At 41.4% G+C, this 25,214-nt stretch overlaps 1 protein-coding gene across 5 annotated transcripts in view; it reads left to right on the top strand.

Moving 5' to 3' along the window:
• ATP11A (ATPase phospholipid transporting 11A) overlaps nt 1-25,214 on the top strand; it is a 239,391-nt gene that overhangs the window by 98,680 nt on the left and 115,497 nt on the right. For all 5 annotated transcript variants that reach the window (XM_034758138.1, XM_034758139.1, XM_034758140.1 and 2 more), the window contains exons 2-3: nt 5,568-5,690; nt 20,890-20,979. In XM_034758138.1, coding sequence (XP_034614029.1) covers nt 5,568-5,690; nt 20,890-20,979 — 213 coding nt within the window. The remainder of the gene's footprint in view (nt 1-5,567; nt 5,691-20,889; nt 20,980-25,214) is intronic.

Raw genomic sequence — 25,214 nt, 5'->3', positions numbered from 1 at the left:
GGGGGGGGGGGGGGGGGGGGGGGGGAGGGAGGGATAGCTCAGTGGTTTGAGCATTGGCCTATTAAACCCAGAGTTGTGAGCTCAATCCTTGAGGGGGCCACTTAGGGGCCTGGGGCAAAATCAGTACTTGGTCCTGCTAGTGAAGGCAGGGAGCTGGATTCAATGACTTTTCAGGGTCCCTTCCAGTTCTATGAGATAGGTATATCTCCATATATTTTATAGTAAAATAGTGATCCATAAACAAATTGAGCATAGTCTTTTTTATCTTGGTGAAACATTCTGTTATGATTAAATTAATTTCCTACAATGTTGGGAAGAGATATTTTCAAATATTCTCAATTAAGAAAGTTATTCTTGGAGATTTTAAAAATGTTTCAGTGTTTGTTTCTAGCAATATGCTATAATGTCAGAATGAGACAACAGATCCCATGATGAACATTGTCTAAAGGAACATGCTTATTAAAGTCATTGGAGTTCCTTTGTGCTGTGAACTTTGTTTTGATGGCTGCCTCCGCTGTGTTTGATTAATTAGTAACTGACGATGGAAAAGTCTGCATGCTTTCTAAGCACAATCCCTATGGCTTGTTGTAGACTGCTAAAGAATCTATTTACACTTTGCTCCACTGGTTTTTGTACCACGCTAATAAATATAAACATAATACTTCATTTTACTGATTGATTTTTGTAATTAACCATTGATTTAAGGAATTTAAGGTATTTTGCATCTATAAATTAGGTAAAGACTCATACTTAAAGTAGGTTATCATGTGATTGTGAAGTTTACATGGTCAAATTCAGCCATCCACATGCCTGTCATATGGCTCATGTGGACTTTGATAAAATAACTTTTTCTTAATCCCAATATATAATTTGGAAGTCTTGCATGCAAAATTATTTTTACTTTGTAGCTCTTGTAACCAAGTACTCTTGACTTTTTTCTGAAAAGAGGGAAAAAACTATAATAAAAGAACTCTATCTTAAGTAATTCTACAGTTCAGTCGTTTCTATTTATAATTCCTCCACCACCTAAACACTGTTAAACCAAACAAAGGAAACCTTCTGCTTTAATGAGGAAAGATACAGTGGGGTTTACACAAAGCAGTATAATAATTGTAAGCCAAATGATGGTTTTACTAAAATTGATTTATTGTGGATACCTAACAACTCTTCCTTACCTCCTTCCCCCCCCTCCCCACACATTAGGTGATAAAATGAGGTAAGACCCAGTAAAGATTTCTTTTTCTAGAAATAAGTCTTTAAACATTACACAATTGTCAGATATTTACCTGGAACTCTCATTGAGTTAAATAGCAGTCAAGTGTAGATGTCTTGCCCCAGAATATGGAAAACAATCATTAGAAGTAATTTACCTTATCTTCTCTAAAGTGTCTGCTTTAGAACTCAGTGTTGCCAACTCTTGTGATTTTTATCAGGGATTTACCAGCAATTTAGGGAGGGGGTGTTGGGGGTTCGCCATCTCTTGGGAACATGATGACAGGTTGCCAACTCACAAATTTCTCCTTATTCAAAATGGCCACCATCTCCCATTATTGTCAATGTGGCTGAAACCAGGAAGATGGCGGCCATTTTCCTACATTATATCTCCATGTAGAAGTGAGGCTGCCCTTAATAAAAATTGGCTGCCAACTCCCACTATCTTCAGGTGCATGGTGTGCATGCATGCCGTGCATGCGTGCCCATGTGTAGACTACACATCTTGAAGAACTTCTAGTTACAGGTATGTAATCACCTTATAGATTGTTACTTTTGGCTCTGTTCCAAACTGATATTCTTTTTATTTGAGATTTCTGGAAATGTCATTCTTTGATTTTTCCAGTTTATAGCTCAAAACCATGTTCCTTAAAATTGTCTCAGATTCTGAAACTTTCAAGATCAGTTACTTTTTCAAAATCTGCTGTTGCAAACTAACAGAACTGTCAGTACCTTAATTAATGAGAAAGTCGCCTTTGGACTGGAATAGCTAAAATTACATGTGAAGAATAAGCTGATTTGTTATACCCCTGGATTTTATCAAATTGCTTTTATTTCTGTTGTTAATATGAAAATGTCTATGTAACTTAATTCTCAGAAAGCACTGTTTTTTAGCTCACAGACTGTTAACTTCTCCCTCTTCACTCCCAACCCCCACCACCTGTTGAATATTTATACCTGGTCTGGTCAATCTCTAAATGTATCTAGCTAAAAACTAGCAGAGTAGCATACAAGTGATTCAGAAGTTTGTGATAGTTTGGAATTTAAATCTAGTGTAACAAAGTTCCTCCTCTATCTTGGTGGGTCCTGCGCTTATTAGGGGATTTTCCTGCCTCAGAGATTCACCATGTGGGTTGGGGAACAGCCCAGAGACCTTCCCCTCTGGAAGAACCCACAGTCCAGGTCAATTGGGAGGTTTCGGGGGGAACCCAGGCCCACCCTCTACTCCAGGTTCCAGCCCAGGGCCCTGTGGACTGCAGCTGTCTGTAGTGCCTCCTGTAACTGCTGCATGACCGCTACAACTCCCTGGGCTACCTCCCCATGGCCTCCTCCAAACAACTTCCTTATTCTCACCACAGGGCCTTCCTCCTGGTGTCTGATAACGCTTGTGCTCCTCAGTCCTCCAGCAGCACACCCTCTCACTCTCAGCTTCTTGTACCTCTTGCTCCCAGCTCCTCACACTCACCCCACAAACTGAAGTGAGCTCCTTTTAAAACCCAGGTGCCCTGATTAGCCTGCCTTAATTGATTCTAGCAGCTTCGTCTTAATTGGCTCCAAGTGTCCTAATTAGCCTGCCTGCCTTAACTGGTTCTAGCAGGTCCCTGATTACTCTAGTGCAGCCCCTGCTCTGGTTACTCAGGGAACAGAAAACTACTCATCCAGTGACAAGTATATTTGCCCTCCACCAGACTCCTGTATCCCACTGGTCTGGGTCTGTCACACTAGAAAAAATGCTTAGTGTATTTTGTGTGACTTCCTAAACGTTCAGATTTTATGAAGATCAGCCATCTTTTATGTGATGTATAGACAATTTGATGGATTTTTCACCAGTCTTTGGTTTCTGTGTTGCTGACAGTGCTGAAGAGAGCGTAGAACATAAGTAATGCTGCTTCATTTATGTGCCAGTGAAACTAGGTTTCAGTACATTGAGCTTTGTACTATTAATAGAAACACATAATGCTTTAGGTTTATTTATGGTTTCTTGGACATATCTGTAATGGGCTTAAGCAACAGAATATAAAATATTGAATACACTTGATTGCACTGGCCACAGTGCAGAGTTCCTTTTTTCTATTATCCTGGTGTCACTCTGCAAATTGTGTTTAATATATGGTACCTGGACATCAAAAGAATTCCTTGTTCAAAGTGTTCTCTTTGTAGGACACTATTACTGTTAATTAAAACATGGTGTTTTGATCTTTGCAAGTGGCATACATTAGAGCTTCACTGTGCCATTTTCCTCCGTATACCTTTTCCTGATTAGTAGAGATGAGTGCCCTTGTGGGATAACTGTATTGCAGTGTTGTTGAATAATGCATGATGCTTCCTTTTTTATTACAGTATTACTTCACTGAACAATGCAGTTGCACATTTTATGCAAAATATTCCATGTATATGTTGTGAAATATCTTTTTGTTTGGAGTAGACCAGTGACGTACATTAATTCATCACTTCTACAAACACATGGAAAAATCAAATTAATTCTGCTGTGGTTAAAACTGTATGTAATAAGTTAGTTGACTTGTTTTTAAACCATTCTCTATGGTGAATTAATTTTAAGAACAAAAATAAATCTGATGGACTGAGTAAATTAGTCTGTCTTAATCTATATCCCTATGTACAATTAATTGTATTGTACCTCTGTGTCGACAGAGAAATGTTGGTCATAATACTTGACTGGTAGCCTAACAGAAAAATATTAGCTTTCAAGTCAGCAAAGTACTGTGGGGGAATTTCAGCTCTTTAAATAAATAATATTGCAATATTATGAGAGTTCCTATTGGTAATACATTTAATGGGGGAAGGTTGTGCACTTGTAATTGACTCATGGCAAAGACCAGTTTATATTGCAAAATGAAGGAATTGGTTACGTCACCTACTAATGTTCTCTCCAAATCCCTTTATGTGGGCTCATAAACACAAGGAATATGTTTGTCAGTCTTGCTCGGGATAGAAGGAAGAAGCTAAATAGTCAATTATTGACGTTCAAGGATTTATGCATTGAATTCCCATTAGCTCTAATGGAAGCTTCCTACTTGCATCCCTTGTGTATCTTAAAAATTGTACTACAACACAAAGAATTGTTCCTGTTTTTTTTAAGTCCTTCTTAGTGTAAAAACGAATGCAATATACTGTATAATTTAATAGACTATCCAGGCCTGTACTGTACTCTCTGTTTTCAGAATTCTGGGGTTATTGGGGAGGCAGAGGAGAGCTAATGTTCTAATATGCTAAACACAAGTATGTATAAAATACAACACTTCATTATAAGGCAATATTTTTGTTTAAAACAGATTGAAACTCTTTCTCTAAATAAATAATTAAATGTAAACTTAATCCAGTGGCACTTACAATACAGTGAAACTCCTATCTAAAGATAACAAGTACTGCACCCTGTGCAAATACTGAAGAGTTGGTGCACTAGGATGAATTTTAGATATGATATATGGGAACTACTAAAACCTTATTTTTTTTTCCTAAGAGGCAAGTACTTGCCTCTTCTAAACTCTGAACCAACCCCTCAAATCATAATCCCAAGGGAAAGGGACCTGTGTCCTCAGATAGTAATTCTTACAAACTGTGAATACATAAATGCTAATTTGAACCAATTATATAGAAGCTTTGTGATGTGGGGACTAAATGTGGGCCCCACTCATACTCCTCTTTTTTTCACAATCATAGGCTTTGAACCCAGATAGTATATTCAAAGATGAAAAGCTAATGCATTGCCCTGGTGTACAGCATAGCCCCAGTGTCTGGATTATGGAAAATATTCTGGGGACTTCTAGATATGCTTGGCTTGGTGGCTTGGTGCCTGTGGGATTCACCATTACTAGTATTTCAGACAACACAGGGTGGGTTCTGTGTAGAAAGTAAAGCACTTTTCTGTTATATTTGCTTTAGTGTTGGGTAAAAATGGAGCTGTAGCTGGCTATTCATCCACTCCAGATTGTTCTTGTCATATGAATGAAATGTCAATATTATCAGTAATTTTATCAGAGTAGTGAGATGAGCGCTGGCCATGTGGAAACTTTTTTTAAAGCTGATTTAATGGCAAAATTGTAAACCATCTCCTCTTTTGTTTCAAAGGCTAGCATTTCAAGGATGTTCCCTTACTGCTATGGGGGAAAACATTACTGAAGACAATTAAAGGCAGAGTTTTGATAGCTTTCTCCTATTTGTCATTTAGGGTTCTTGGGGGGATGATAGGCAGAGATTTAGGGACAGTACATTGATGACTGTGTGAAAATGGCATCTGCATTGAAAAATGACAGGACTGGCGGACTCAGTATGACTGTTTTTATACAGAAATGCTGGGTGAACTGAGGATGACTCTTTCTTTCTTCCTTTCGCAGTGTGCTGGGGAAGAGAATTGGGTGGACAATCGGACTATTTATGTTGGGCATCGTGAACCTCCTTCAGGCACTGAAGCATACATTCCACAAAGGTATCCAGATAACAGGATAGTCTCATCAAAGGTAGAAGTATTTCCTTTCATTCAGTGTTAGAAAATGCATCATTTTCTGCTTTATTCTGTTCATTTTTTGTTTCCACAAAAATCTTTTTTTGCTTCTTAATTCATCATCATCTTTACTGTGACAGCTTCTGGAAAAGGTAAAATGAAAAGAGCTGCAAGTTTCCTTCATCAAATTGCCTCTGGCTTGAAGGGGAATAAAATGACTCATTCTGTGTTAATATCAGTGATGTACATTAAGCCAGTAATATGACTCCACATGATTCATCAAAAATGTGGGCTTTTTTATTTAAAAAAAAAAAAAGGCAAATATTAGTGTGGAGACAAGTTGGGAAAAATGGAGGAATAAATCTTCCTTCTCTTACTTTCTATTCCCCTGCTACATATCCAAGAATAGTGTTAGCTTTCTTAGCTACAGCATTGGACTGGGAGCTTGTGCTCAGTTGGTTATACGCTATGATCATGGGCAGCAGATGAATCCCTGCTTTGGAGAGGCTAGCCTGCCGCCCCCCGCTTCCACCCAAGGCCCCGACGCCTGCATGCCGCAGCCCTGAATCAACCCCCCAACAGGAGAAGCCCTGAGGGGGTCCCCCCGACCGAAGGAGCCCCGGCCCGCCCACCCCAGCCACATCGGGCTGAGTCCCCAACCCCTCCGAGCTGCTGGGCTGAGCTGCCCGACACACTGCAGCCCCACCCCGGGTCCGGCCCCCGTGCCCGGCCGAACCACTGCCTCTGAAGGCCATCCCCCAGCCGACCCACCGTCCCCAACGCTGGACTGAGCCGCTGGCCACCCGAGTACCAGGCCCGCTCCAATGCCAGGCCAACCCTACAAGCGCCGGACCCCCTCCTCGGCCGAGCCTCTTTACTCCCCCGTCCACTGCTGACTCTCTGCGTCCCTCCTCATTCCCCTGTCCCCGAGGAGGAGGGACACTGAGCAGCAGGGCCCTCCAGAGTGGGGGGTGGAATGGAGGAGACATGGCAGGCAGGAGCAGTAGCAGACAGTGGGGGCCTTGGGGAAGTAGTGGGGCCCAGGTGTCCGGCGGTGGGTGGGCAACAGCGCCAGGGAAAGCTAAGCCTTCCCTGGGTTGTTATACCTGCCGCCCATGGCTATGATCCCCATAAGTCCCTTTCAGACTTGATGCATTCTAGGATATTGTCTCCCATCCTGCATGGGCGGCGGGTGGAACTGCCCTTCAGGGAGGCTAGTCCCCAGCTCCACCCCTTCCACCTGCACCCGTTTCTCCCCCTTCCCCTCCCGGAGGGGCCCCGGGTGCCCCCTCCCTTTGGCTGGAGGAGCCCTGGGCCAGCCAGAGGCCCAAGCACATGCCCCCGCCCCCCCACTTCAGCCAGAGGAGCCCCGGACCAGCTGAAGCCCCGAGGCACCCTAACTTATTATACCCGCCACCTATGCCATCCTGCAAGTGTGATCTATTTTAGTTGATCCTAAATTAATGACCATGCATTTGGTGATATTAAAATGGTTATTGTTCAAATGAGCCCAGCTTACCAAGCAATCCAGATCATGCTTAAAACTGTCCTGTTCTTATCACTCTTTATCACTCCACCATTTTTTGTCATCTAATCAGCAATTTTTCTACCTCACTGATAAAAATACGCAAATTGTATTGGACCAAGAAGAGATCTATGCAGGATCCCACTAGAAACCCGTCCCCCTCCCGGAATGAATAATTACTCATTTTGAAATTTATTCACCAGTGTAAAATCCTCATAGTATGTTGCTTGGTTAATTTGTAGAGTGCTTATTTTATTATCAAAATAATATGCATGCAATACTAAGTCAAATGCCTCACAAAAGTCTAAAAATATTATATCAATGCAGTTACTATTGTTAGCCAAGTTTGTAATCTTATGATAAAACATGACTAGAGGGGATACAGGTGCAAAGAGGAGGGGGGCATGAGCCAGGGGATGTGAGGGTGGATAGGAGCAAAGAAGCAGGGAGGCAGGAACTGGAGAGTGGGCAGGTTGTGGAGAGGAGAGGGAGAGAGAGGCAGGACTTGGGGGCGAGATGAGTAGAAGCAAGGACAGGCTGGGTGTTCAGGGGCAGAAGGGTCTTGTAACTAAAGACCATATCATAATACATATGCACAAGGAAACCAAGCTAAGGTTATATGGGCAGTTCCGGCATTTCTGAACATTAGAGTGTCTGACTTCACAACTTTAACAACCTTATTGTTCTTTTTAACATTTTTGGGGATATAATAAATTACATATACTCTACACTTACGTAGTGTACAATTAACATTTCAGGGGTGGAATGCTGAAATTGTAGTATACAGCAACTTCATTTCCTGTGCTAAGTAAATCTGTTCTCATAGTGACACTCTGAAGAGAATTGAGGTGGACAGAAGAGCACCAGTAAAATGTGCAATTGTCTTCATTGACCACAAGTGCTCACAACTTCTGTTTGTCTCAGCTGAAAGATGTTACCTCGAGTAGAATCACTGTACCTCCACTGCCACCATTTCTTGTAGTACCTCAGCTTTCCCTGAAGGATTACTGTCCAAATATTGACACAGCTGCTGAACTTAGGAGACGTAGCCTAAGCTAGTAACAGTGTAGTTTGAAAGTCCTCCAAATATCCTTGTTCTGCTAATGAGTCCTCAATTGCATCCTGCAGTAAAACTAAATTATAGTTTTGGGGGTTTTTTGAAGATACTAGTTATTTGTGAGTCATCTCAGAACTTCAAAGTCACAATGAATATCTATCTTTTCTTGTAGCTAAAGAGGTCTCTGTTCTCAGTAAATAATTTTAAGATGTCACTGTGACAGATATTACAATTACATGGAGTATCTTTGGGGATCATATTGTATTTAAATCTATGAATAGCTTATGTATGATTGTGCTCTACATGGGGGGGGGGGGAGGAGAAGGGGGAAGATTACCGCAGTGCCTCCAGGAACCTAAAAACAGTGGAAGGTGATTAGGGTGAATCACTGAGAATGAAAAAGTCTAGGGAGGTACCACCCCCCTGGAGTGGCTTGCACATACTATTCATATTGGGTTTTCCAGAGACTAGGGGACAAAGAAAGGGCTTTTAGCAAAGAAGAATGAGCTTGAACTGACCCAGTGTCTTCCTTCTGATCCAGCAAACAGACAGGACCAAGGGGGGGGGGCAACCCTTGTGGAAGGTGTGGAATGACTTTGACTTACCTAGGGCCCCATATGGTTGGTGGGTGACCTCTAGTGAGCTTTTAGCATGTGTACAGGGACTTTTATTTAAGTTTTTCTCCGTAATGCTTTTATTTTAAGAATAAATGTGCTTGCTTATAAAGTACCATGAGGTAACTTGTAATTTCTGGTGATACATTATTTATAGCCTTTGGCAAGAAAGAAAAGCACAGGCTCTGGCCTTTAGGCAGACTGGCTTGCTAAGGCTATCACAGTGTAAGGCACTGGGTCAGAAGGAAGTGGGACAAGGGTCCCTGCCCGGAGACAGATGTGGCTGGAGACCTGACTGGGAACTCCTGGAGTGGACCATGCAGAGGGGATACATGCAGTTACCCTATCATTGTTGCAGGGTATGTCTACACAGCAACTAGACACTCATGACTGGCCTGTGCCAGCTGACTCGGGCTCACAGGCTTTGGGCTGTGGGGCTGTTTCATTGCTTTGTAGATTTCCAGGTTCAGGGACCCTCCCATCTCGCAGCGTGTTCATCATGACCCTCTCCTTAATTCCATTGTCACTTGTTGCCAGTGTTCAAAAGTGTGCACCTAAGAGAGCAGCTAGTGATGAATGCATGTGTAGTTCATTCTGTATTAGGAGCGCACTTAATGAGCCTACGCTAAAAGCCAGCACTACACATGGTCAGTAGGTGTTTTCAGACTTTCATAACTTAGTCAAATAAAATGAATTTTCTTCTGAAACAAGGCCATGTTCTGATCCTCAGTGAGGACTCTTTCTGGGACAAATTGCAGCTTTTGAAAACCAGACTTTTCAAGTGGATGCCTATTCAAGCCTCACTTAAAGATTAAAAAAAGGGTTATGAATGTCCTTTAGGAGGAGGGAACCCAGGACTCCTTGACTCCAGCTTTGTGTGCATTCCCTATTATGAAGAGGAGTTCTTCTGTGAATAAAGCAGGAGGCAGGGGAAGGTTTTCAGAAACATTTGGACGGCTGTCCATGTTGGTTTGGAGCCATTTTTGGAACTAACCAGTTTGGTGGGAAGCTAAGGTAGCTACAAGGTAAGTTTTATAATGAAAACTGTTTATCAATCACCATTGTGCCCTCTAGATGACTAGACAGTCTCTGTTCTTTGTTACTTCCTTTTTAAAATGTGGCTAAGATATTTGTACATTCATACATTTTTATTTGTCTCTTGCAAAGCACATTACACAATTGCCAAGGCATTATTAGCTCAGTTTTATTTGTAGCATAGCTAAGTTTAGAGGTCTCAAGCAAATTGCTTCAGACACTTCAGTTTGGGGGCTAAGACGCAAGTCTAACACATTAAAGATCAGAGTTCAGTTCTGCCACAAACTTCCTATATAGCAAGTCACTTAATGTCTGATTTCTAAAAAAATGGCAGCAGTGGATGTTGTCCCTCTTTGACTGTTAGCATGAGGACTTTCTAAGAAGATTTGTGAAGCACAGAGACATAAAATATTGGAAGAGGTGGGATTAAACCTCCAAGCCCTGTCTGTACACACTTCTTTTGGCTGTGGGCAGCATTTTTGTGTGTCTCCCCCAACATTTGAAAAATGTATCCTAGCTAGTTCGCATAAATTTAAGAATGAGCAGTTCAGTGGGTACTTAATTTAACTGTGCATGCATATTTACGAGATTGGCAGTGCACCCTTCTATAGGTGGGCTTAAAAAATTTGGCAGAAAATCTCTACTGCATATGTTCAGTATGTGATTTTGACTTGTCCAAGTGATGAGCATTTGAAATACATCTTCCAGAATAAAGATGTGAACTGCAACAGTGTTCTCTGTGAAGATTATTTTCTTGGCAAGTAAGAACTCCTAGCTGTTTAGATTATAAGGATATTCAAAATTAACTAGTAGGATTTGTTTTAAATAGTCTGTTTTCCCCCAAACTGTTTCCCTCATTTCAAAACAGTAGTCCATTTTTGCTCAAACTATACAAAAAAATTCAGTTGAGCAGAGACGAAGCAGAACTGAGACTACAAGTTGAAAGTCAGAAAATTATGGATTGCAATGGAAATTGTTATGCAACCTTCACTATAGCTGTTGCAACCTGCTTTCTACTTTGACAAAACTTCATTTGACAAGTTCCATTTCTGAAAAGCGTAATTTTATGAATTCAGAAGTTCTGAAAACAGAACAACTTTCTCTTTATGGATAAAGTATATTGAATATAAACTGTATAATTGCAGCTGGCATTTGAGCTATGCTGCTGAAGGCAGACATCTTGTTTAAAAAAAAAAGAAAATGTAATTTGCTATTTTGGCAACATGGGAACCTTACATAAGAAATTGTAAACATTTTCTTTACATTTTTGTTTGTGTCATAAAAATCCATGTGCTGGGAATATTGCTGTTAATACATAGGAATCCAAATATTGTTTAAATATCTTGGTCTTTTCTGATATATAGTTATACTTGTTTTAGATGTTGGTACCTAGCATTTGTTTGGCTTGTTATAAGAAAAAAATGATTTGAAAATTTTAATAAATAAAAAGAGATTGAATCCACCATGGTGGTGGATAGAATTCAGGGATGTGGCTAGAGGTTTACCATTAGAGGGTTAGCTAGAGAGATCACAAGGTTGAGGGTGGCACAACAGCCTGGAGATTCTTGGGCACATGGGTGAATGGATATATAAATAGTTATAGGAGGCACCAGGAAGAGTCCAGTAAGATTGGGGAAGGGAGAAATTTGTGTGAAGTGGGAGAAATTTGGAAAAAGATGAGGATGGGGTGGTAGCTGCTTGGACAAATGGGCTGTGGGAAGTTGAGGAATCAGCTGTTATCAAAAGGATTCTATTACTCCTGGGGGGATTATGTGCCAAAAAATTAAATATAATGCGCTAAAAAATTAAACATTTGGCAAAATTCTGAAAATTTTATTTGTCAAAATAATGCAATATAATCACACCCATTTCAATTATTTTGGTATGTTATTTAAACTACAATACAGAAAAAAGTCACAATAACTATGCAGCATTTCCCAAACACATGAAAGTTAAGTTACAAATATTTGGTAACTAATACCCTGCATTCCAGTTATAATCCTGAATTTTTATTCAAATTACATTACAGAACACCAAACGGGGCGTGGGGGAAAGTAGAATGTCGTTTTAAATTGCTCAGACTTTCACACATGAAAATCAGACAGTTTTGCTAATCATTGTCCTGGACCTAGCTGGGTACTTTGGGAAGTGCCTGGTTGTTATCGTCCTGACATTTTACTGACTGCTTGGTAAATGTTTTATTTGCCCTCAAAAGTGTTTTTTGTTTTTGTTTTTTGTTTTTAAATGGGTAAGTAAAAATCTCACCCCATTGTGCCACTTTGGCACAGGAAAAAAGTGAGAAAGTGCATAGATCTTCCTAGCTGATTCCCTTACTGCCGTTTATGAGGTTTTACATCACTCTAGCCATGTAGGGGCCATAAAACTTCTACAGGTTTTTATGCTCCTGGGGGAATTGACTGAGAATGGGAACAGTTAACTAACAATAGAATAATTAACAATGTTACTGTGCAGACAGGTTGCTACATTTCTGCCTCAGAGAATGAGATCAATTAACCATCAACAGCAACATTAGCAAAACGATTTTTTTTTACAAAAGCTATTTTCTTTAACTTAAAAACAAACAATTTTCAGTAACATGATACAAATATTTAATTAAGTGTTTTTTCAATTCTCAAGAAGTTACATTTTACTAGGCAGGCAGACTGCTACACTTCTGCCTCAGGGACAGAGCCTTCCTCCTGCATAACAAGAAGACCTACCCTCCTCCACGCCCCTGGAGCCACACTATCTAGAGGGAGGGACAGAGTCAGTCTCTCTCTCTCTCTCTCTCTCTCTCTCTTGTTGGCCAGCCCTGCTCCCTGACGGTGATCAACGTCTCCCTGCAGGCATGCATGCCGAGCCCCCCTCCCCACCGCAGTCTCTGAAGCTGCTCCAGGCGCACTGGAACAGACATGCTGCCTGGGCTGCTGGGGAAGAGACATGTGCCCCCCCTCCACAGATTTCTTTTGCATTTTTCTGCATGGGGGCCACAGAAATATGCAGGCCATATGAATTCTGCGCCCCTGCATCGGTGCAGAATTCTGTCAGGAGTAATCCTATACATACAGAAGCACTGCGACAGGATGCAAGAGCAGCACAGCACTGTAGGAGTGTGCCAGAATTACAGAGGAAGACTGTTATTACAACCTGGAGAAACACTTCTATGATTGAAATTGTACTGTATTAAATGCAAACTGATTTTACGATCCCTTGCGTAGTGCTCCAAACACACACAACAGTTTCTGCAAAATATGCGCAATATACGCAAATTTCAATTGTAATTTAAAATCTATTTTTTTTCAAGTTACGTGGAAGGCTTATACTCGTAATGTTTAGGTACTTTGCAGAAATGTTTTAAAACATTCAGTTAAGCCTTTCCTCCCTTGAGATGGTATCAAGTGATTAACTAGAGCTAGTACTCCCCCATCCAAACATCTGCCTATGGTTATTGCCTTCAGAGAATATACAGGGAAAGGCAATAAAACTGTCACAAATAATGTTTTATGAAGTCTACTGAGAAAAGTTGCTAGAAATTCTCTGAAGCGGAGGAATGGACATATCACTTTTTGTTTATAGTGATCAATTTTTATTTAATACTCTCAATTTTAATGCTTGTCCACTAAAGTTTTTTTGTTTTGTTTGAACCTTGAATGAAGCTATAAGAGATCCCTTACTGCTAACCACAATCACTGTATTGTTTCGGCTCAGGGCTGACTGTGATTGTTCAGTGTGAATGAGCCATTAGTAGACGTCCCTTTGAGCTATTGATGCCTCAGAGAGGAGGAAAAAGATTTTGTGAGGTATTCCTAAAATATCCTGAAAGTCTGTGGTAGTCAGAAGGCATGAGTCGTGGAAGGAGCTTGTCCTCATAAACTGTTTTGTTCACCTCCATTGAATTGTTTAGATATGACATTAATGCCAAGCTCATTTGGAACACTTGAGATAGAAGGTGTTGATATTGACTCCTGAAGCTGAGGAACCATTTGTTTTCATAATTTCGTGCAATAAGCGTTGAAGTTTGCCTTGATTATATGCAGTTCTCCAAGTTCTTCAACACAGTCTCAGCCGAGGTGGGGGAACTCTTCCCTTTCCTGCAGTCCAAGGGGCTTGTAATTGGCTGAACAGCTTGTATCACTTGAGAATTTTGAAGTCTCATTAGATGTCCTTTGTATTTCTGGAAAGCTTTAAATTAAGATTACATCCTTCCTCCTAATTCTTCCTACCTTCAACGCACCAAAAAAACAAATGTTCCCAGTGATCAGAGCTTTGCTAGTTTTGTTTCAGGCATCTGTTAAATGTGGAGAAATTAAGGCATACATAATTGCTTTTCTAAAACTTGGTATTCATCCAGACTGTTGTTAGTACCTTCTGATCTGGTAAAGGAGGGATGTTCTTTCCCTCATTTCTACTTGGCAGTATTTGAAAAATCAAAGCTGAGCCACTTGACAACTAGAGATGTCTGCCCTTTTATTTTGCCTATCATTCCTTTGGGCAATTGGGTGGTGGAGGCTGAAATGACAAAAAAACCAAGACTGGAATAAAGGTTGCCAGCCTCCATTTCTGCAGACCACAATCCAGCCACTGGGATTCCCTTGGTAAGAGTTATTAGTCACTTTACCTTGCCTAACACTGAATTAGAAACCTCGAACAAAGGTTCTATGAGTTCTTGCCTTGCGGTGAGGCATTAATATTAGAACTTAAAGAAACAGTCAAGCATTAATTATTAAGGTTTTAATGCTTGCAATGAGTCAGTGAGAACATCTGCTATAGATATCCATACAGATAAGTATTCAGACCTGTTAGCATCAGGCTTCCCTACAGCAAATATAGCCCAGCACAAGCCAGAAGATGTAGTGAATAATAAAGCACTGTAATGTGGGTGAGGATGCGGAGGATGTAGATCTTACGATGTTAAAGGCCATTCTTAAATTTCTCATCCCTTTGACTCAACCTTCCTACAATTCCTTCTCTGGATTAGATCATGGCGACTGCTTTTGTCTTTGGAGCCTTATGGTTGTTTACAGTATGTGGATAAAATTGATATGAATTAATGGTGGCATCTGGAATTTTAGTTAGGAAACAGTGTGATAGGGTTAAGTGCCATCGTGTGTGGATGGGATCACAGTCAACTGTGTTGCTGTATGGACCAGCTCCTAACCAAGTAGCTAATATATATTCAAAGGCTGGCCAGTCATCATCAATCATCATCTTCTCTGTATCTCTCGCTTGCTAAATTGCTGCCTGAACAAAACATTAGTTCTTCCTCCTTCTTAGAAGTATGAAAAGAACAGGAAGGAAAGGCACCTGGAGTGTAGTATGTTAAGTAGGTATCTATAAACGCATCCTGTACTGAGTGGTTCCCTGTTCTAAAGGAACATTCTGTTTCAGCAAAGAGCATTGCAAAAAGGGAATGTTGAAGTAGGAAGGGAAGGATTCCTAACTGTGTGTAAAAAAGTTTCTGAAGAACATCCCCGCCTTTGGTGCCTTGTGTAGTAATGTTTTGAAGTTTTTTGTTTTGTCCAGGTCATGCAGTATTTAATGGGAGAAAGGGGTTAATGACTACCAAGGCCTGACACAGGAGTGAAGGACATTATTCTGGTATGAACAAGGAAGACTACCCTCCAGAACTAGGCTCCATTCAGTTTTATTTTCTGTCTCCCCTGATAAATGCTGCGTAGTTACTTTTTGTTTCTCGGTCATTTTTTTGTTCAGTTATATCAGGGAGAGTTGTTGTTTACTCCTGGGGGAATTGTGCAATGCAGAATTTGCACAGGAATTAATGTTGTGAGGGCAGAATTTCCTTCCTCCCACCCCAGAAATGGCCTGCAGAGCTGCTGGCCACCACTAGTGGCTGCTGGACCTGGCAGAGCCCAGCTCGCAAATAGAAGACACTCCCAGGGGAAGGGGCAGGGAGCCGAAGGGTTCAGGGAGCTGCAGTTCCCGGCACGCCCTGAAGGAAGAAGGTGGCATGCAGGAAAATTCACACGAGCCTGGGACCCAGGATCAGGCTGTTTCTCCCTCCGGATCCCTGGGCTCTGGGGGGGAGGGAGGGAGTGTGTGTGTGTGTGCGTGTGTGGGTCCACGGCTGGGTGGGGGTAGAGGGTACGGTTATCTGGGCTGGGACAGGTCTGCAGCTGGGCTCTGGGTAGGGTTGCCAGGTGTCCAGTTTTTGACAGGAACACCTGGTCAAAAAGGAACCCTGGTGGCTCCGGTCAGCACTGCCAACCGGGCCATTGGAAGTCGGGTCAGTGGCGCAGCGGGGGTCCCGGGCTAAGGCAGGCTTCCTGCCTGCCCTAGCTCCGTGCGACCGCAAGGTCCTTGCAGCCCCTAGGCGCGTGGGCGGCCAGGCAGGTTCTGCATGCTGCCCCCGCTTCGATTGCCATCTCTGCAGCTCCCGTTGGCCGGGAACCGTGACCAATGGGAACTGTGTGGGTGGCGCTTGCGGGCCTGAGGGCAGTGCGCGGAGCCTCCCTGGACGCCCATGTGCCATGGGGCTGTTGGCAACCCTAGCTCTGTGGGGGAGGGGAGCAGGTGTCTGGGCTGGGGGGGGGGCGGCACAGCTGTGCTCTGGGTGGGAGAGAGGGTCGAGAAACAGGAACTGGATTGTTGTGGGAGTTTCTTTAACACTCTACTACTAGGGGAATTTTTGTGTGTGTCTGTGTTGTTACAGACATACTTGGTGATGAGTATTTTGAAATGAATTACCAAAATAATTGAAACTAGCGTAATTATATACTGTTGTTTTTGACAAATAAAATATGCAGAATTTTTCAGAATTTTAAAATTTGCAGAATTTTAAAATATTTTGCGCATAATTTTTTATTTGTTGGTGCAGAATTCCACCAGGAGTAGCTCTTGCAAGGATTCTGATGATTTTGAAGCGGTGTCTGTGCTGCATGTATTTATTAAAAAAAAAAAAAAAAAAATTTAGCCATGGAAACAGTATATTTACACCTGAGCTGGAATGTGTCAGTGCATAGTTCATCAAGGATAGATATATTTGGAAGCATTTAAAGGATTAATGTATATACTAACTGAGCTACCTCAGTCACTAGGGTTCCTAATCGATTATGCTGTTCCCTTTTATTCTAAAAATATAACAAATAAAAAAAATCTGGCTCAAGCAAAAGCATATATAATATTTGAGGCGCCTGAGACCTGTTAAATTGTAGAAAAATAGGGAGAGGCCTATATGGGATTGGAGAGATGATGTGCTGAGGTTGTAAAGTGGAAGGTGTCATCTTATCCAGAACATCTCTCAATCTCAAACCCTTGGGGAAAGGACTAAAATTCATATTTTTGTCTGTTTATTTAAACTACTTGAATTGGCTTTCCCATTCTGACATATAAAGTATCTAGACTGAAAGTAATATGCTTCCAACTTACATTATTACTCAAAATCGCTTACAGAAGAAAAGTCATTCTATAAGCTGTTGAATTTTGACTTGATAAACTGTCTTTAGGGGCGGTTTAGTGCTATCAAAAAGCCCTATATGTTAAAATGGAGATCAAAAAATGTATATTTTCCTTCTATAATTAATTTTTTATTTTGATGGAATGAAAAAAAATTTGTTTATTCCAGACACATTACATTTGTAGTGTAAGTAATTTTTTCTCCTCCTTGTCTGATTTGCTTTGGTAATACTTGGAAGTAAATAGATTCTCTTATTTTGAAACTGAGTATTTCTGTTACGTTCCCCAATCAGCCATAGCTATCTTACGTATGAGAATGCAATAACAACTAAGGACTGGAGAAGAATTGTATAAATCTGCAGAGACAGTGATTTATTAGGAAGTGATGACTATAAGATCTGAAAAGGATAACTTTTTCCTGTTCGTCTAATTTAACAATGAAAGTGTAGAATTACTTAAATCTGTCTCTTTCCACAAACCATCATCTCCAAATTTAATGTAACTGACGGGTCACATGCAGGTTTTAGTGCTTAAATAGTAGAAAATAGAGTTTCAAGTAAACCTTCAGGTGGCCTATCTGAGACTATATTTCGGAATATATGACTTAGCTGCAGATTTTGCCACTTGTAGAGCAACAGTGACCAAAGATGATGACAACAACAGGGATCAGGAATCCAAAGAACCTCTCTTTAGCAATCCCTCCTCTTTAAGTGTTGCTAAAGGGTTGGTAATAAATCTTCTTGCTCTCCTCTCTTTAAAAATATCACCTAAGAGATGAAAAGACTAAAGATAAGAACTGCAAAGGTGGAGAAAGATTTATATTCTCCCCACAGTCTCGGATATATCATCATTTTATTAATCTAACTGAATGCCCCCATCGCTGCCTCCTCATCACTTTCAATCCTCAGCAGGTTATAACTATTATCCCCAGAACTGGCATTAGTAGCTTCTTTTCAAGCAGTGACTTTCTCCTCTATTTTCATTAGTCTTTGTCCTTAACTGGAATTTTAACTTCACATTACACTTACTTGCAGTAGACTTTGATTTTCAGTTTTTATTTTTATTCATTTTCTGTGTTTGTAGCTACATTAAAGCCTTGTAACAGATTAGAAATTTTTATAGGTTTATTTGAATTGTGATTTCACAGATTTGATTAGAAATTGGTGTTTTGTTAGCAATGAAATAAAAACATAAGCTTTTTTGAAGTCTCAATTATTTTTGCAATCTACATTCCCATTCTGAGTGTAAACACATAAAAGAACTACCACTTACCATTGTGTTGCTATGTGCAATCAAGTGTGCTGCTGAAAGCACAAAAAGCAAAGCAATGCAGGCTGAGTTTAACTCAAAAGTATGAACAGGACTTGAACTTAGTTGGAAACGTGTCACTCTGGTTTTATTTCTCAATCAGTTTTTTTTCTATTATTTAATTTTAAACAGAAAATTAGAATCCCAGATAATCTAATATACCTGTAATTGTAGCTCTTTCATCTGACAATTTCAAAACAAGATAGACAAGATTACAAAAAGGGTGTTATCTTCCAATTACCCAGGGCTCTTGCTGCACCCCTCTTCTGCATCATTGCAACCTGCCATACTTTTCCCCCTTACTCCTCTTCCCCACTGGCTCCATTTCCCAGTACATGTTACCCTCACCCTTATAAAGTTTCCACCAGCTCTCCTTGCTTTTCTTCCCTTCTCCATCCCCATCTTCCTCATTCTCCCATCAATACAAATCCAGATCTCAGATCCCACATCCACATTCTCCTTTGCCTCCTCACCTCTTGTGACATTTTCCCAACCTTGGCCTTCCCTCCACACAAATCCTCTCCACCATCTTTTTCCCTCTTGTGCCACCATTTCTAACCTCACGCCCATCCACCTATTACCCATCTCCCCCTTCCTTTTCTCTTGCTGTCTGTGGAACCCCCACTCGATCTCTAAAAAGATCTCAGCTGTACACAGCATCCTCATATCTCCCTCCCTCCAGCTCTTGGATCCCTTCATCTGACATTGCCACTGCAGCTGTCCTCTTTTATGAAGGCCTCTCCTGGCTGGATCAGACAATAGTGGGGGTGTCGGGCTTCTCTCCTCCCATTTCTGCAATTTCCAACCTCTCCCTCCTCCCTTCCCACACATTTTCTTTTGAACAGCACTGCATCCGACTCTTGTTCCCCTTCATGTTGCCGTCTACCATTCACCCAACTCCTCCCCATCAGCCTGCCTCTCTGATTTCGACTTCTCTCTCTCTCTCTCACTTTCCTTACAATCTCCCACATTCACCCTTTGTGATTTTGTCCCCATGTAGATGACCTATCCAACCCCTTACCTGAACATTTCCTTACCATCACATCTTCACTTGACCTGCAGTCCTGTTTCCACATTCCCACTCCCCAAGATGGCCATTCACTTGACTTGATCTTCACCAAGCACTGCTCTTTCTGTTGCTGAGTTCCCTCTATCCAATCCAGCTACCAGCTGGTCTCCTTTTCAGCATCACCCATCAACCTCTTCCCTCCTCGTCTACACCCTATCACTCGGCCATTTTGTGACTTCCAATTCACCAGGGTTGATGTTGTCTTCTCTGCTGACATCTGCTCCTATGTGCCAGCTTTTGTGCTGAAGAGCATCTCTGGCAGAAATCTCATGACCAGGCTGACTGACTTAATTACCAATTAGTTCTGCCATCCTCTTAGATAAATGGCTCTACTTCTCCAACTTAATTGAATTCCACGTGTACAGTCACAGACATTTTTTGCTGCTTTTGACTCCCTCCTCAAATCATTCCCTCTTTTGCCTCCACTTCTCGCCACACTGGATCTCCAAGAGAAAATTATAAGTTTTTATATAGTCTTTATTTGCATTTTCATATTCTGTAATTTGTGTGTCACATTATATTCATTACAGTTTTGCTATATATAACACTGTTAAATAAAGGTTTTACAACCATAAACTGTTGGTGCTCTTGATTGTTCTGAGGGATGCATGTGTAGCAAAACGAAAGAACATAAAGGGGGCTGATACCTTTTGGTTTTGTGCCCGACTTGCTGTCAAAGCAGGTTTAGCATAAATGAAAAAACAAAATGGAGATTAATTAAATACAGCATTAGAAGCAATTGTTTTAATATTTTAAATGTTTTTCAGTGGCTTTCAACTAAATATACCTTAACTAAATATCTGGGTATCATTGCCATAAAAACTTATTTTAGTCCATAGTACCAAGATGTCCAGAGGTCAAATATTTCTGAATGAAACTGTGGAGTGCTAGACTTCTGCTTCAGGTAGCCATGTTAGATAGAATTTCAGTTATTAACTGAATGATTTGAAGAATGCATGAATGCCAATTGCATATAAGTATATTTGCCTAAATAAATTAACAAAAATTGCTTCTAATTTGCATTTAATATTTAAACTTAGTTTGTGAATTTTAAGCTTGTTTGATTCTTAAAACTACTTGTATATATTTTGGTGCTGTTAGTGATGTAGCCAGGGCATGCAATGTTAGAGAAAACAGCATTATCATCATAAATACTTAAATGCTCTTTACATTTTTTTTTTTTTTTTTTTTTAGTACACATTTTGGAACTTTGTACCGAAGAACTTGTTTGAGCAGTTCAGAAGGATAGCTAACTTTTATTTTCTCATCATTTTTCTTGTTCAGGTAAGCATTCCCATTTCTTAAATAGATTCATATACACGTTGAAAAAATAGAACTTGTAAAATTCAGATAAAGCTTGAAAGAGATTTAAAAAAAAAAAAAAAACCTGCATCCTCCAATCCACCAGTTTTGGTAACAGGAGAAATTGGATGGTTGATATTGATTGAGTGGTGACATGCTAAAGAACTTTTTCAACTGTTTCTAGTGTGAATCAACCGTTTCTAGAGCTGGTGTGAATCCAATCATGGTGGGAAGTGGCAATTACTTATAGCTGATGATTAGTATGTATAAAATGAATGTTTTTTATGTTGTAATAAACAGGTTTTCACCTCATTTAAACCCACCATCATAATTGGCACTAACTGGCATCCATGTTGATAATCAGGATAAATGGCATAGTCTAAATGGGTATGGAAACTGGATTATCCTCCATCAGCAAAAGGTAGTCCCTCCAGGCCAGGGTCAAGGCACACTGACAGGGTAGAGTGGGTAAGCTTTCACTGTCACTGTGTATGTTGACATGTTTGGGTAATTATAGGTTGTCACTTTTTAAGTCTCTTAATTTTGCACTTTGAATGAGCACTGAAATACACTAAATGTAATGAAAATTCACTGGTTTGGAATGAAAGGCCTTTTCTATTTCTTCGCTTGTCTAGATCAGTGTTTTTCAAAGTTCAGGTCACGACCCAGTACTCGGTCACGGCATGTAAGGCACTGGATCGGTCTAGTCAGCACCACTGACCAGGATGTTAAAAGTCCTGTCGGCGGTGCTGCCCAGCTAAGGCAGGATCGTGCCTACCTGTTCCGACAATGTGCTGCGCCCCGGAAGCGGCCAGCAGCGGGCCCGGCTTCTAGGCAGGGGAGTCATGGGGCTCTGTGTGCTGCCCCCGCCCCGAGCACCACTCCGCTGGGGTGGGGGGGCGCATGCCTGTGGGCGACAGCTGCACAGAGCCACTTGCGCACCTCCGTCTAGGAGTCGGACCTGCTGCTGGCCACTTCAGGCGCAGTGCAGTCCACGGTGCCAGGGCAGGCGGGAAGCCTGCCTCTGCACCCCGGCTGTGCCATTGACCGGGAGCCTCCGGAGGTAAGTTCACACCACAACTCCACGCCTCAGTCCCCTGCCCCAGCCCTGAGCCCCCTGAAACCCAGAACCCCCTCCTGCACCCCAAGCCCCTCATCCCTGGCCCCACCCCAGAGCCTGCACCCCCAGCCCAGAGCCCTGACCCCCTCCTGCACCCCAACTCCCTGCCCCAGTCCAGAGCCCCCTCCCACACCCTGAACCCCTCATTCACGGCCCCACCCTGCAGCCCTCACCCCCGCACCCCAACTCTCTGCACCAGCCCTTAGCCCCTCCCACACCCCAAACCCCTCATCCTCAGCTCCGTTGGGTTGTGGACACAACAATTTTCTTCAACTGGGTCCCCAGGAAAAAAGTTTGAAAACCACTGGTCTAGACAGTAGCAAGCAATAGTTATGTAGGTTCTTAGAACATTTTTGATTTTTCTCATTGCACTGGGACCTCAGTCTGTGTTCTGCCTGCTTACCATCTATATGCAGTAGTTAGTTTGGTATTTTTGCATTTTCTCTTAGGACAAGAATAGCAGTGTCATGAGGGCTATGAAGAAAGCCCTTTTGCTGCCACTTTGCAGCTAACAATTACTGCAGTCTTATTTCCAGTTCCTCTAGCCTTTGACAACTAGAAGGAGGAGTGAGCATTCCAAGCCACATGTTTTAACACTTATTGTTTATTTTGCACTTAAAAATCCTTCCAAAGTACAAATAGGTATTATGTTTGAAGAAAATTTATAGAATTATAGGGTTAAAAGGGACCACAAGGGTCATCTAGTCTTAACCCTTTGGCAAGAAGCAGGATTTGTTGTCTAAATCATCCAAGACAGATGTCTATCTAGCCTCCTTTTTAAAAGCTGCAGTGAAGGAACTTCCACTACCTCCCTAAGCAGTCTGTTCTATTGTCCTACTGTTTTTCCTGAGATTTAATCTAATTTGCTATGCTATAGTTTAAACCCATTGTCTCCTTCTGTGGCAAGAGAGAACAAGTTTTCTCCATCTTTTTATGGAAGCTTTTCAAGTATTTGAAGATGGCTATCATGTCTCCCCTTAATCTCCTCTTTTCCAAATTAACATACCCAGTTCCTTCAGCCTTTGCTCATATGGCTTGCATTCTGTCCCTTTAATCATCTTTGTTGCTCGCCTCTGGATCCTTTCCAGTTTATCTACAAACATCCATTCTATACTTTGAACAAAATTGGACACAGCACTCCAGCGGAGACCTAACCAACGCTGAGTAGAGTGGTACTATCACCTCCCGTGACTTGCATGTTATGCCTCTGTTAATGCAACCTAAACATGCATTCACTTTTTTTGCAGTAGCGTCACATTGCTGAATCATGTTGAGGTTGTGATCCACCACAACTCCCAAATCCTTCACAGCAGTGCTGCTGCAAAGCCAGTTATCCCCCATTCTGCATTTGGTTTTCCTTCCCTATGCGTAGCACCTTACATTCGTCTATGCTGAATTTAATTTTGTCTATTGCCCAATTCTCCAATTTATCAAGATCCCTCTGAATTTTAGCTCTATCCTCCAAAGTGTTGGCAAGCCCTCCTAGCTTTGTCATCTACAAACTTGATCAGTATGCTCTATTCCTACATCCAGGTAATTAATAAAGATGTTAAACAACACCACACCCAGAACAGATCCCTGTGGAACCTCACTTGAGACCTCCCTACAATCTGACATCATTCCATTAATAGTTACTCTTTGTTTGCAGTTGTTTAACCAGTTATGTAGCCACTTAATGGTAGTTCTGCTGAGCCTGCATTTCTCCAGCTTACTTATCAGAATGCCATGTGGGACTGTCTCAAAAGCCTTGCTGAAGTCCAGATATTTTATGTCCATCACATTCCCCCTATCCACCAAACCAGTTATCAAAGAAGGAAATCAAGCTGGTTTGGCATGATTTGTTCTTAGTAAATCCATGCTGGCTGCTAATGATTACCCCTTCATCTTCCAGGTATTCACAAATTGAATGTTTTATACATTGCTCTAGTAGATTCCCAGGTATCAAGATCAGGCTGACTGGTCTACAGTTTCTTGACTCCTTCTTTTTCCCCTCTTTAAAGATAGACACTATGTTACCCCTTCTCCAGTCTTCCAGGACCAGTCCTGTCATCCATGAGTTTCCTCAGCTAATTCCTTCAGTACCCTGGGGAGAATAGCATCAGGCCCTGCTGACTTGAATTCATTCAAATTGGTCAGAAGATCTGACATGTTCTTTACTTATCCTAATCTGCATCCCTTCCCCTTTCTTGTCTGTAGTAATTTGACTAGTTGTCCAGTCACGAGTTGTTTTTTGCAAGAAGACTGAAGTAAAGTAGGCATTGAGCAGCTCTGACTTCCTATCATCTTCGGTTAACAAATTACCTTCTCCATTGAGCAACAGACCCACACCATCCCTGATCTTTCTTTTATGTCTGACTTATTTGAAGAACCCGTTCTTGTTGTCTCTAACATTTCTTGCCAGCTATAACTCATTCTTTGCCTTTGCTTTCCTGATTTTGTCTATACATACTTGCGCTATTCCTACATATACTTAATTTCCTTGATGATTTGGCCCTCTTTCCATTCCCTGTATGTATCCATTTTGGTTTTTAGATAGCTAAAAAGGTTCTTGTGCAACCACATTGGCCTCCTGTAGCTCTTATCTTTCCTCTGCATTGGAATAGCATGATGTTGAGCCTCTAGTATTGCATCTTTTAGGAACTGCTAGCCCCCTTCAACTCCTGTACTTCCTAATTGGTCCTTTCATGGAACGTTGCCTACTATTTCTCTGAGTTGTTGCAATCTACCTTTCTGAAGTCCGGTGTCTTGTTTTGCTGTTCTCGTGTCCTCTTTTCCTTAGCATCTTGATTTGTATCAGATCCCGATCCCTTCCTCCGAAGTTCCTGACCACCTTCACCATAGCAAGCATTTACTACTAATTAACTACTTTCACTATGGGGACAGACTTGGATATTTCCGAAAGATAGAACACTAACTTTTACCCAATTAAAACAAGGATTCATTCCATTAGGTTCCTACTAATCTTTGCAATGAGTTTTGTATGGTATTTTAAAGGGTACCATTTGAAAGAACATCCACATATTTAGCAGATACTGATATCTAAAACTTAGAGCACATTTTATGTGCTCAAAGTACTGTGCAATCATTAACTAATCAT

The sequence above is a fragment of the Trachemys scripta genome, chromosome 1, assembly GCF_013100865.1.
Source record: "Trachemys scripta elegans isolate TJP31775 chromosome 1, CAS_Tse_1.0, whole genome shotgun sequence".
Classification (NCBI taxonomy): Eukaryota; Metazoa; Chordata; order Testudines; family Emydidae; genus Trachemys; species Trachemys scripta.
The sequence above is the reverse complement of the archived record's forward strand: the minus strand, read 5'-3'. Positions and strand labels throughout refer to the sequence as shown.